At 44.2% G+C, this 13,159-nt stretch overlaps 1 protein-coding gene across 2 annotated transcripts in view; it reads left to right on the top strand.

Annotated features, from left to right (window-relative positions):
* Window positions 1-364: 364 nt before the first annotated feature.
* sanbr (SANT and BTB domain regulator of CSR) overlaps window positions 365-13,159 on the top strand; it is a 47,309-nt gene continuing 34,514 nt past the window's right edge. For both annotated transcript variants that reach the window (XM_079568063.1, XM_079568064.1), the window contains exons 1-5: window positions 365-488; window positions 1,749-1,899; window positions 7,253-7,406; window positions 7,871-8,012; window positions 12,530-12,768. In XM_079568063.1, coding sequence (XP_079424189.1) covers window positions 1,750-1,899; window positions 7,253-7,406; window positions 7,871-8,012; window positions 12,530-12,768 — 685 coding nt within the window. In that variant the 5' untranslated portion in view covers window positions 365-488; window position 1,749. The remainder of the gene's footprint in view (window positions 489-1,748; window positions 1,900-7,252; window positions 7,407-7,870; window positions 8,013-12,529; window positions 12,769-13,159) is intronic.

Below are 13,159 nucleotides of genomic sequence, written 5' to 3'. Positions count from 1 at the left end.
AGAACAAAATGAATGAACCACATGTGTGTAGTATGTGTGTGTATATCTTTACGTCAAATGCTTATATACATACACATATCTTTCGTTGTCTTTGAGTTAAAAGCTTGTGTTATTTTGTGGCTCTTTGGACACATGACAGTTCAAACATGTTTCTGCAACAACAACAACAACAACAACAACAACAACAACAACAACAACAACAACAACAACAACAACAACAACAACAACAACAACAACAACAACAACAACAACAACAACAACAACAACTCTGACAACCAAAACATAATCATTTCTAATCCTGTATAACGAGTGTTCAAAGCGAGTTATGTTTTCCGTGGAGCTCTCGAACGCATCGCCGCTAGCGTTAGCATTAGCCTTAGCTTTAGCGTCAGCAGCTGCAGAGAAACACCGCATCACCTTCATCTCTGCTTCAAAATGACTTAAACTCCGCCGGGCGCTGAAAGAAGAGCTGCCGGAGCTAAAGTCAGGTCTGTCCGAGCCTGTCACGCACTTAACGCACTTTTATCACAAGAACCACGGCCCCACAGCAGCAGGTGCAGCTCCGCGGGGGCTGTCGCAGAGCCTGCCCGGGCTGGAGGCGCATGAGGCCGGGATGGAGGTGCATGAGGCCGGGATGGAGGTGCATGAGGCCGGGATGGAGGTGCATGAGGCCGGGATGGAGGTGCATGAGGCCGGGATAAATACAGATGTGGAGGCTGTTTTGTTGAATAAACATGTGTAATAAATGACCTCCGTTGTGCCACCTGCCATTAAACATTTATTGACTGCTTTAATAATATACTTTGACAGTAAAATTAGCCTAAATCTGCAGTGCAGGGGCGGATCTAGAAAACCACGGGGGTGGAGAGCAGGGTGGATGATTTCTGGGGTGGCAACTACACATTATAGGATGTTGAATGTTTGTAGTGGGTTCATTATATAAGTAGTGAGTGTTTCTAACTTGGTTATTTAGCTAGAAAGTTGTTATTTTTTTGCCCTGTAAAAAAAGTACTACCTGAGACTGAGCCTCTGTCGGCACCCAAGTAACTTCTGGAGCAGATGTGAGACATCACATGACATCAATGGGGGGGCAGCTGCCACCCTGTGCCCCCCCTGCAGATCCGCCCCTGTAACGGTGTAATTACGACAGCACAAATACAAACACATTTACTGTAATAATGTAAAGTAGTGGTGGATAATTATGGCCTCTGTAATTAATTAAAGTAAAGTAAACTATTACTTTGGAGAATGATTTATTTTATATTTTGAATTAAATCATGTACAGGTTGTTTTAAATTCTCTTTTTTCTGTCTGTAGATGCTTCACTCTGGAGCCTCATGAACAATATGGAGCTGTTTCCTCGTCACGTTTTAAACTGTTTAAAAATACTTCACTATATGTTACGAATAGTTTTAACATCGTATGTGACACATAAATGATCTATACAAGACTGAACAATAGGCGCATCCACTTCCGTGTCTCTTATCGCTCTGAAATGAAGTCCCTGCTGTAGTCACGGGTTTGATGTTGTGAACGTGATTGGGCTGTTTGAGAGTCGCCGGCTCAGTGTTGCTATGGCAGAACTAACGCCCCCTTCAGGAGGAATGTTTCAGACCTGCTTCATTTGGACAGAAGCTTTTCTAAAACCAGCCGCTCCTCACTGACTGAAGTGCCCACTGTGTAAAGACTGTTCCTACTTTTACAGAAACCTTGGACTGAAGTCGTTTGTGGACATGCTCTTGTTTCAGAATGAGCCGCTTCAGCGCTGACAACAATAACTTCCCGTACGATAATAACGTGCTGGTGCTGGACATGGTGCTGGGAGCTCTGTGGGGCGTGGCGCCCCCCGTTAGCTGGGACAACGTGGCCAAACTGGTGCCGGGATTCTCCCCTAAAGAGGTAACACAATTTAGAAAGTCATGCTTTTACGTTCATTTCATTTGTTTCATTTAAAAGTGATGTTTGCACGGATCCGTTTGCCCTCTCCCTGCCCAGGGATATCCCCGTGTATAAAGTATACGTACAGAGGGGGATCCTTCGGGATGCCAGGCTACACTCATGTGTCCAGTGCTCTTCATGCTCATGTGTCCAGTGCTCTTCACGCTCATGTGTTCAGTGCTCTTCACACTCATGTGTCCAGTGCTCTTCACACTCATGTGTCCAGTGCTCTTCACTCTCATGTGTCCAGTGCTCTTCATGCTCATGTGTCCAGTGCTCTTCACGCTCATGTGTCCAGTGCTCTTCACGCTCATGTGTCCAGTGCTCTTCACACTCATGTGTCCAGTGCTCTTCACTCTCATGTGTCCAGTGCTCTTCATGCTCATGTGTCCAGTGCTCTTCACACTCATGTGTCCAGTGCTCTTCACACTCATGTGTCCAGTGCTCTTCACACTCATGTGTCCAGTGCTCTTCACGCTCGTGTGTGTGTCCAGTGCTCTTCACACTCATGTGTCCAGTGCTCTTCACACTCGTGTGTCCAGTGCTCTTCACACTCATGTGTCCAGTGCTCTTCACACTCATGTGTCCAGTGCTCTTCACGCTCATGTGTCCAGTGCTCTTCACGCTCATGTGTCCAGTGCTCTTCACGCTCATGTGTCCAGTGCTCTTCACGCTCATGTGTCCAGTGCTCTTCACACTCATGTGTCCAGTGCTCTTCACTCTCATGTGTCCAGTGCTCTTCACACTCATGTGTCCAGTGCTCTTCACACTCATGTGTCCAGTGCTCTTCACACTCATGTGTCCAGTGCTCTTCACCCTCATGTGTCCAGTGCTCTTCACACTCATGTGTCCAGTGCTCTTCACACTCATGTGTCCAGTGCTCTTCACTCTCATGTGTCCAGTGCTCTTCACACTCATGTGTCCAGTGCTCTTCACACTCATGTGTCCAGTGCTCTTCACGCTCATGTGTCCAGTGCTCTTCACCCTCATGTGTCCAGTGCTCTTCACGCTCATGTGTCCAGTGCTCTTCACACTCATGTGTCCAGTGCTCTTCACACTCATGTGTCCAGTGCTCTTCACGCTCATGTGTCCAGTGCTCTTCACTCTCATGTGTCCAGTGCTCTTCACACTCATGTGTCCAGTGCTCTTCACGCTCATGTGTCCAGTGCTCTTCACACTCATGTGTCCAGTGCTCTTCACGCTCATGTGTCCAGTGCTCTTCACGCTCATGTGTCCAGTGCTCTTCACGCTCATGTGTCCAGTGCTCTTCACACTCATGTGTCCAGTGCTCTTCACTCTCATGTGTCCAGTGCTCTTCACGCTCATGTGTCCAGTGCTCTTCACGCTCATGTGTCCAGTGCTCTTCACGCTCATGTGTCCAGTGCTCTTCACGCTCGTGTGTCCAGTGCTCTTCACGCTCATGTGTCCAGTGCTCTTCACACTCATGTGTCCAGTGCTCTTCACGCTCGTGTGTCCAGTGCTCTTCACACTCATGTGTCCAGTGCTCTTCACACTCATGTGTCCAGTGCTCTTCACACTCATGTGTCCAGTGCTCTTCACGCTCATGTGTCCAGTGCTCTTCACACTCATGTGTCCAGTGCTCTTCACTCTCATGTGTCCAGTGCTCTTCACCCTCATGTGTCCAGTGCTCTTCACACTCATGTGTCCAGTGCTCTTCACACTCATGTGTCCAGTGCTCTTCACGCTCATGTGTCCAGTGCTCTTCACACTCATGTGTCCAGTGCTCTTCACGCTCATGTGTCCAGTGCTCTTCACCCTCATGTGTCCAGTGCTCTTCACACTCATGTGTCCAGTGCTCTTCACGCTCATGTGTCCAGTGCTCTTCACACTCATGTGTCCAGTGCTCTTCACGCTCATGTGTCCAGTGCTCTTCACACTCATGTGTCCAGTGCTCTTCACACTCATGTGTCCAGTGCTCTTCACACTCGTGTGTCCAGTGCTCTTCATCCTCATGTGTCCAGTGCTCTTCACGCTCATGTGTCCAGTGCTCTTCACACTCATGTGTCCAGTGCTCTTCACACTCGTGTGTCCAGTGCTCTTCACACTCATGTGTCCGGTGCTCTTCACACTCATGTGTCCAGTGCTCTTCATGCTCATGTGTCCAGTGCTCTTCACGCTCATGTGTCCAGTGCTCTTCACACTCATGTGTCCAGTGCTCTTCATGCTCATGTGTCCAGTGCTCTTCACACTCATGTGTCCAGTGCTCTTCATCCTCATGTGTCCAGTGCTCTTCACGCTCATGTGTCCAGTGCTCTTCACGCTCATGTGTCCAGTGCTCTTCACCCTCATGTGTCCAGTGCTCTTCACACTCGTGTGTCCAGTGCTCTTCATGCTCATGTGTCCAGTGCTCTTCACACTCATGTGTCCAGTGCTCTTCACACTCATGTGTCCGGTGCTCTTCACGCTCATGTTTCCAGTGCTCTTCACGCTCGTGTGTCCAGTGCTCTTCACACTCATGTGTCCAGTGCTCTTCACACTCATGTGTCCAGTGCTCTTCACACTCATGTGTCCAGTGCTCTTCACACTCATGTGTCCAGTGCTCTTCATGCTCGTGTGTCCAGTGCTCTTCACACTCATGTGTCCAGTGCTCTTCACACTCATGTGTCCAGTGCTCTTCACACTCATGTGTCCAGTGCTCTTCACACTCATGTGTCCAGTGCTCTTCACACTCATGTGTCCAGTGCTCTTCACGCTCGTGTGTCCAGTGCTCTTCACACTCATGTGTCCAGTGCTCTTCACACTCATGTGTCCAGTGCTCTTCACACTCATGTGTCCAGTGCTCTTCATGCTCATGTGTCCAGTGCTCTTCACGCTCGTGTGTCCAGTGCTCTTCACACTCATGTGTCCAGTGCTCTTCACACTCATGTGTCCAGTGCTCTTCACACTCATGTGTCCAGTGCTCTTCATGCTCATGTGTCCAGTGCTCTTCACGCTCATGTGTCCAGTGCTCTTCACACTCATGTGTCCAGTGCTCTTCACACTCATGTGTCCAGTGCTCTTCACACTCATGTGTCCAGTGCTCTTCACACTCATGTGTCCAGTGCTCTTCACACTCATGTGTCCAGTGCTCTTCATGCTCATGTGTCCAGTGCTCTTCACGCTCATGTGTCCAGTGCTCTTCACACTCGTGTGTCCAGTGCTCTTCACACTCATGTGTCCAGTGCTCTTCATGCTCATGTGTCCAGTGCTCTTCACGCTCATGTGTCCAGTGCTCTTCACACTCATGTGTCCAGTGCTCTTCACACTCATGTGTCCAGTGCTCTTCACCCTCATGTGTCCAGTGCTCTTCACGCTCATGTGTCCAGTGCTCTTCACGCTCATGTGTCCAGTGCTCTTCACGCTCATGTGTCCAGTGCTCTTCATGCTCGTGTGTCCAGTGCTCTTCACACTCATGTGTCCAGTGCTCTTCACACTCATGTGTCCAGTGCTCTTCACACTCATGTGTCCAGTGCTCTTCACGCTCATGTGTCCAGTGCTCTTCACGCTCATGTGTCCAGTGCTCTTCACGCTCATGTGTCCAGTGCTCTTCACACTCATGTGTCCAGTGCTCTTCACACTCGTGTGTCCAGTGCTCTTCACACTCGTGTGTCCAGTGCTCTTCACACTCGTGTGTCCAGTGCTCTTCATCCTCATGTGTCCAGTGCTCTTCACACTCATGTGTCCAGTGCTCTTCACTCTCATGTGTCCAGTGCTCTTCACACTCATGTGTCCAGTGCTCTTCACACTCGTGTGTCCATTGCTCTTCACGCTCGTGTGTCCAGTGCTCTTCACCCTCATGTGTCCAGTGCTCTTCACGCTCATGTGTCCAGTGCTCTTCACACTCATGTGTCCAGTGCTCTTCACGCTCATGTGTCCAGTGCTCTTCACCCTCATGTGTCCAATGCTCTTCACGCTCGTGTGTCCAGTGCTCTTCACGCTCGTGTGTGTGTCCATTGCTCTTCACGCTCGTGTGTCCAGTGCTCTTCACCCTCATGTGTCCAGTGCTCTTCACGCTCATGTGTCCAGTGCTCTTCACACTCATGTGTCCAGTGCTCTTCACCCTCATGTGTCCAATGCTCTTCACGCTCGTGTGTCCAGTGCTCTTCACGCTCGTGTGTGTGTCCATTGCTCTTCACGCTCGTGTGTCCAGTGCTCTTCACCCTCATGTGTCCAGTGCTCTTCACGCTCATGTGTCCAATGCTCTTCACGCTCGTGTGTCCAGTGCTCTTCACGCTCGTGTGTGTGTCCATTGCTCTTCACGCTCGTGTGTCCAGTGCTCTTCACCCTCATGTGTCCAGTGCTCTTCACGCTCATGTGTCCAGTGCTCTTCACACTCATGTGTCCAGTGCTCTTCACCCTCATGTGTCCAGTGCTCTTCACGCTCGTGTGTCCAGTGCTCTTCACGCTCGTGTGTGTGTCCATTGCTCTTCACGCTCGTGTGTCCAGTGCTCTTCACCCTCATGTGTCCAGTGCTCTTCACGCTCATGTGTCCAGTGCTCTTCATGCTCATGTGTCCAGTGCTCTTCATGCTCATGTGTCCAGTGCTCTTCACACTCGTGTGTCCAGTGCTCTTCACGCTCATGTGTCCAGTGCTCTTCATGCTCATGTGTCCAGTGCTCTTCACACTCGTGTGTCCAGTGCTCTTCATGCTCATGTGTCCAGTGCTCTTCACACTCATGTGTCCAGTGCTCTTCACACTCATGTGTCCAGTGCTCTTCACGCTCATGTGTCCAGTGCTCTTCACACTCATGTGTCCAGTGCTCTTCACTCTCATGTGTCCAGTGCTCTTCACGCTCATGTGTCCAGTGCTCTTCACACTCATGTGTCCGGTGCTCTTCACACTTGTGTGTCCAGTGCTCTTCACGCTCATGTGTCCAGTGCTCTTCACGCTCATGTGTCCAGTGCTCTTCACACTCATGTGTCCAGTGCTCTTCACTCTCATGTGTCCAGTGCTCTTCACGCTCATGTGTCCAGTGCTCTTCACGCTCATGTGTCCAGTGCTCTTCACACTTGTGTGTCCAGTGCTCTTCACGCTCATGTGTCCAGTGCTCTTCACACTTGTGTGTCCAGTGCTCTTCACGCTCATGTGTCCAGTGCTCTTCACGCTCATGTGTCCAGTGCTCTTCACACTCATGTGTCCAGTGCTCTTCACACTCATGTGTCCAGTGCTCTTCACGCTCATGTGTCCAGTGCTCTTCACACTCATGTGTCCAGTGCTCTTCACACTCATGTGTCCAGTGCTCTTCACCCTCGTGTGTCCAGTGCTCTTCACGCTCGTGTGTCCAGTGCTCTTCACGCTCGTATGTGTTTCCAGTGTTCGCTGCGGTTCGAGGAGCTGAAAGCCACTGGAGCCTTCCCTGTGTTGGATAACGAATGTAACGCTGTGACCGACGTCTCGAGTTCGTGTCCTGACTCAGAGGGCCCAGAGGGCGGAGCCACAGAGGAGAACAGGGGCCCCAGACTCACAGGTAACACTTTCCCTCTGAATCCACGGAGCTTCTTCAGGGCTAATCTCTTCCGTTTAAACATGAATCCACGAAGCTTCTTCAGGGCTAATCTCTTCTGTTTAAACATGAATCCACGAAGCTTCTTCAGGGCTAATCTCTTCTGTTTAAACATGAATCCACGAAGCTTCTTCAGGGCTAATCTCTTCTGTTTAAACATGAATCCACGAAGCTTCTTCAGGGCTAATCTCTTCTGTTTAAACATGAATCCACGAAGCTTCTTCAGGGCTAATCTCTTCTGTTTAAACATGAATCCACAAAGCTTCTTCAGGGCTAATCTCTTCTGTTTAAACATGAATCCAGGAAGCTTCTTCAGGGCTAATCTCGTCTGTTTAAACATGAATCCACAAAGCTTCTTCAGGGCTAATCTCTTCTGTTTAAACATGAATCCACGAAGCTTCTTCAGGGCTAATCTCTTCTGTTTAAAGCTGGATCGAAGTCTGTCTGCGGGAGGGGCGGAGCCTCTGTCTCTGCGAGGGGAGGAGTTTTGGTCTGCGGGAGGGGCGGGGCTTCAGAGAAGGACAAACGAGCGACGATTGAAGATGACGGGAAACCTCAGAAACCAAAAGAGTGAGTCACGATAATCAACATAATCACCATAATCACCATATTCACCATAATCACCATAATCACCATCATCACCATAATCACAATAATCACAATAATCACCATAATCACCATAATCGCCATAATCGCGATAACCGCCATAATCGCCGTAATCGCCATAAAAACCATAATCACTATAATCACTATAATCACCATAATCACCATAATCACAATATTCACCATAATCACAATAATCACTATAATCACAATATTCACCATAATCACCATAATCACAATATTCACCATAATCACCATAATCACCATAATCACCATAATCACCATAATCACTATAATCACAATATTCACCATAATCACCATAATCACCATAATCACCATAATCACTATAATCACCATAATCACAATATTCACCATAATCACCATAATCACAATATTCACCATAATCACTATAATCACAATATTCACCATAATCACTATAATCACAATATTCACCATATTCACCATAATCACCATAATCACAATATTCACCATAATCACCATAATCACAATATTCACCATAATCACTATAATCACCATAATCACCATATTCACCATAATCACCATAATCACTATAATCACTATAATCACCATAATCACTATAATCACCATAATCACCATAATCACAATATTCACCATAATCACAATAATCACTATAATCACAATATTCACCATAATCACCATAATCACAATATTCACCATAATCACAATAATCACAATAATCACCATAATAACCATAATCACCATAATCGCCATAATCGCGATAACCGCCATAATCGCCATAATAACCACAATCACTATTATCATGATGTTCACCATATTCACCATAATCACTATAATCACTATAATCACTATAATCACCATAATCACCATATTCACCATAATCACCATAATCACAATATTCACCATAATCACCATATTCACCATAATCACCATAATCACTATAATCACAATATTCACCATAATCACCATAATCACAATATTCACCATAATCACCATAATCACAATATTCACCATAATCACTATAATCATTATAATCACTATAATCACCATAATCACTATAATCACCATATTCACGATAATCACTATAATCATGATATTCACCATAATCACCATAATCACCATAATCACCATAATCACCATAATCACTATAATCATGATATTCACCATAATCACCATAATCACTATATTCACCATAATCACCATAATCACCATATTCACCATATTCACCATAATCACCATATTCACCATATTCACCATAATCACCATAATCACCATAATCACCATATTCACCATAATCACCATAATCACCATAATCACCATAATCACCATAATCACCATAATAACCATAATCACTATAATCACCATAATCACCATAACCACCATAATCACCATAATCACAATAATCACCATAATCACCATAATCACCATAATCACCATATTCACCATAATCACCATATTCACCATAATCACCATATTCACCATAATCACCATAATCACCATAATCACCATAATCACCATAATCACCATAACCACCATAATCACCATAATCACAATATTCACCATAATCACAATATTCACCATATTCACCATAATCACCATAATCACAATAATCACCATAATCACCATAATCACCATAATCACCATAATCACCATAATCAGCATATTCACCATATTCACCATAATCACCATAACCACCATAATCACCATAACCACCATAATCACCATAATCACAATAATCACCATAACCACCATAATCACCATAACCACCATAATCACCATAACCACCATAATCACCATAATCACAATAATCACCATAATCACCATAATCACCATAATCAGGATATTCACCATAATCACCATAATCACCATAACCACTATAATCACCATAATCACCATAATCACCATAATCACCATAATCACCATATTCACCATAATCACCATATTCACCATAATCACCATAATCACCATAATCAGCATATTCACCATAATCACCATAACCACCATAATCACCATAATCACAATAATCACCATAATCACCATAATCACCATAATCAGCATATTCACCATAATCACCATATTCACCATAACCACCATAATCACCATAATCACCATAATCACCATAATCAGCATATTCACCATAATCACCATATTCACCATAATCACCATATTCACCATAATCACCATAACCACCATAATCACCATAATCACCATAATCACCATAATCACCATAATCACCATAATCACCATAATCAGCATATTCACCATAATCACCATATTCACCATAATCACCATATTCACCATAACCACCATAATCACCATAATCACCATAATCACCATAATCACCATAATCACCATAATCACCATAATCACCATAATCAGCATATTCACCATAATCACCATATTCACCATAATCACCATATTCACCATAATCACCATAATCACCATAATCACCATATTCACCATATTCACCATAATCACTATAATCACCATAATCACCATAATCACAATATTCACCATAATCACAATATTCACCATATTCACCATAATCACCATATTCACCATAATCACCATAACCACCATAATCACCATAATCACCATAATCACCATAATCACCATAATCACCATAATCACCATAATCAGCATATTCACCATAATCACCATATTCACCATAATCACCATATTCACCATAACCACCATAATCACCATAATCACCATAATCACCATAATCACCATAATCACCATAATCACCATAATCAGCATATTCACCATAATCACCATATTCACCATAATCACCATATTCACCATAATCACCATAATCACCATAATCACCATATTCACCATATTCACCATAATCACTATAATCACCATAATCACCATAATCACAATATTCACCATAATCACAATATTCACCATATTCACCATAATCACCATATTCACCATATTCACTATAATCACCATAATCACCATAATCACCATAGTCACCATAATCACCATAATCACTATAATCACTATAATCACCATAATCACCATAATCACCATAATAACCATAATCACTATAATCACCATAATCACCATAATCACAATATTCACCATAATCACAATATTCACCATATTCACCATAATCACCATATTCACCATATTCACTATAATCACCATAATCACCATAATCACCATAGTCACCATAATCACCATAATCACTATAATCACTATAATCACCATAATCACCATAATCACCATATTCACCATAATCACCATATTCACCATAATCACCATAATCACAATATTCACCATAATCACAATATTCACCATATTCACCATAATCACCATATTCACCATATTCACTATAATCACCATAATCACCATAATCACCATAGTCACCATAATCACCATAATCACTATAATCACCATAATCACCATAATCACCATAATCACCATAATAACCATAATCACTATAATCACCATAATCACCATAATCACCATAATCACCATATTCACCATAATCACCATATTCACCATAATCACCATATTCACCATAATCACCATAATCACCATAATCACCATAACCACCATAATCACCATAATCACCATAACCACCATAATCACCATAACCACCATAACCACCATAACCACCATAATCACCATAATCACCATAATCACCATATTCACCATAATCACCATAATCACCATAATCACCATAATCACCATAATCACCATAACCACCATAATCACCATAATCACCATAATCACCATAACCACCATAATCACCATAATCACCATAACCACCATAATCACCATAATCACCATAATCACCATATTCACCATATTCACCATAATCACCATAATCACCATAATCACCATAATCACCATATCCACCATAACCACCATAATCACCATAATCACCATAACCACCATAATCACCATAATCACCATAACCACCATAATCACCATAATCACCATAATCACAATAATCACCATAATCACCATAATCACCATAATCACAATAATCACTATAATCACAATATTCACCATAATCACCATATTCACCATAATCACCATAATCACCATAATCACAATAATCACCATAATCACCATAATCACCATAATCACAATAATCACCATAATCACCATAATCACAATAATCACCATAATCACCATAATCACCATAATCACCATAATCACAATAATCACTATAATCACAATATTCACCATAATCACAATATTCACCATAATCACCATAATCACCATATTCACCATATTCACCATATTCACCATATTCACCATAATCACCATATTCACCATAATCACCATATTCACCATAATCACCATAATCACTATAATCACAATATTCACCATAATCACAATATTCACCATAATCACCATAATCACCATATTCACCATATTCACCATAATCACCATATTCACCATAATCACCATAATCACCATAATCACCATAATCACTATAATCTCTATCATCTGTGTCTCAGTCCGTTCATGCTGATCCACGTGTGCGACGAGGCGAAGGACCTGAGGCAGGACTTCTCGTGTCCGCGGGAGCTGCTGGTGAAGGAGATGCGATACTTCTCAGAGTATCTGTCCGTGGACGCCCAGCGCTGGGACGAGGTGGACATCTCCGTCCACTGCGACGTCCAGATCTTCGACTGGCTCATGAACTACGTCAGGAGGAACTCTGCAGGAGACGGCGCCAGAGACAAGCCACGGCTCGGTAAGAACTGACCAGAGACTGACCAGAGGCTGACCAGACTGACCAGAGGCTGACCAGAGGCTGACCAGAGGCTGACCAGAGACTGACCAGAGACTGACCAGAGGCTGACCAGAGACTGACCAGAGACTGACCAGAGACTGACCAGAGACTGACCAGAGACTGACCAGAGACTGACCAGAGACTGACCGGAGGCTGACCAGAGACTGACCAGAGGCTGACCAGAGGCTGACCAGAGGCTGACCAGAGGCTGACCAGACTGACCAGAGACTGACCAGAGACTGACCAGAGACTGACCGGAGGCTGACCAGAGACTGACCAGAGACTGACCAGAGGCTGACCAGAGACTGACCAGAGACTGACCAGAGACTGACCAGAGGCTGACCAGAGGCTG

Source organism: Gobius niger (assembly GCF_951799975.1).
Source record: "Gobius niger genome assembly, chromosome: 12".
Lineage (NCBI taxonomy): Eukaryota > Metazoa > Chordata > Actinopteri > Gobiiformes > Gobiidae > Gobius > Gobius niger.
The sequence above is the reverse complement of the archived record's forward strand: the minus strand, read 5'-3'. Positions and strand labels throughout refer to the sequence as shown.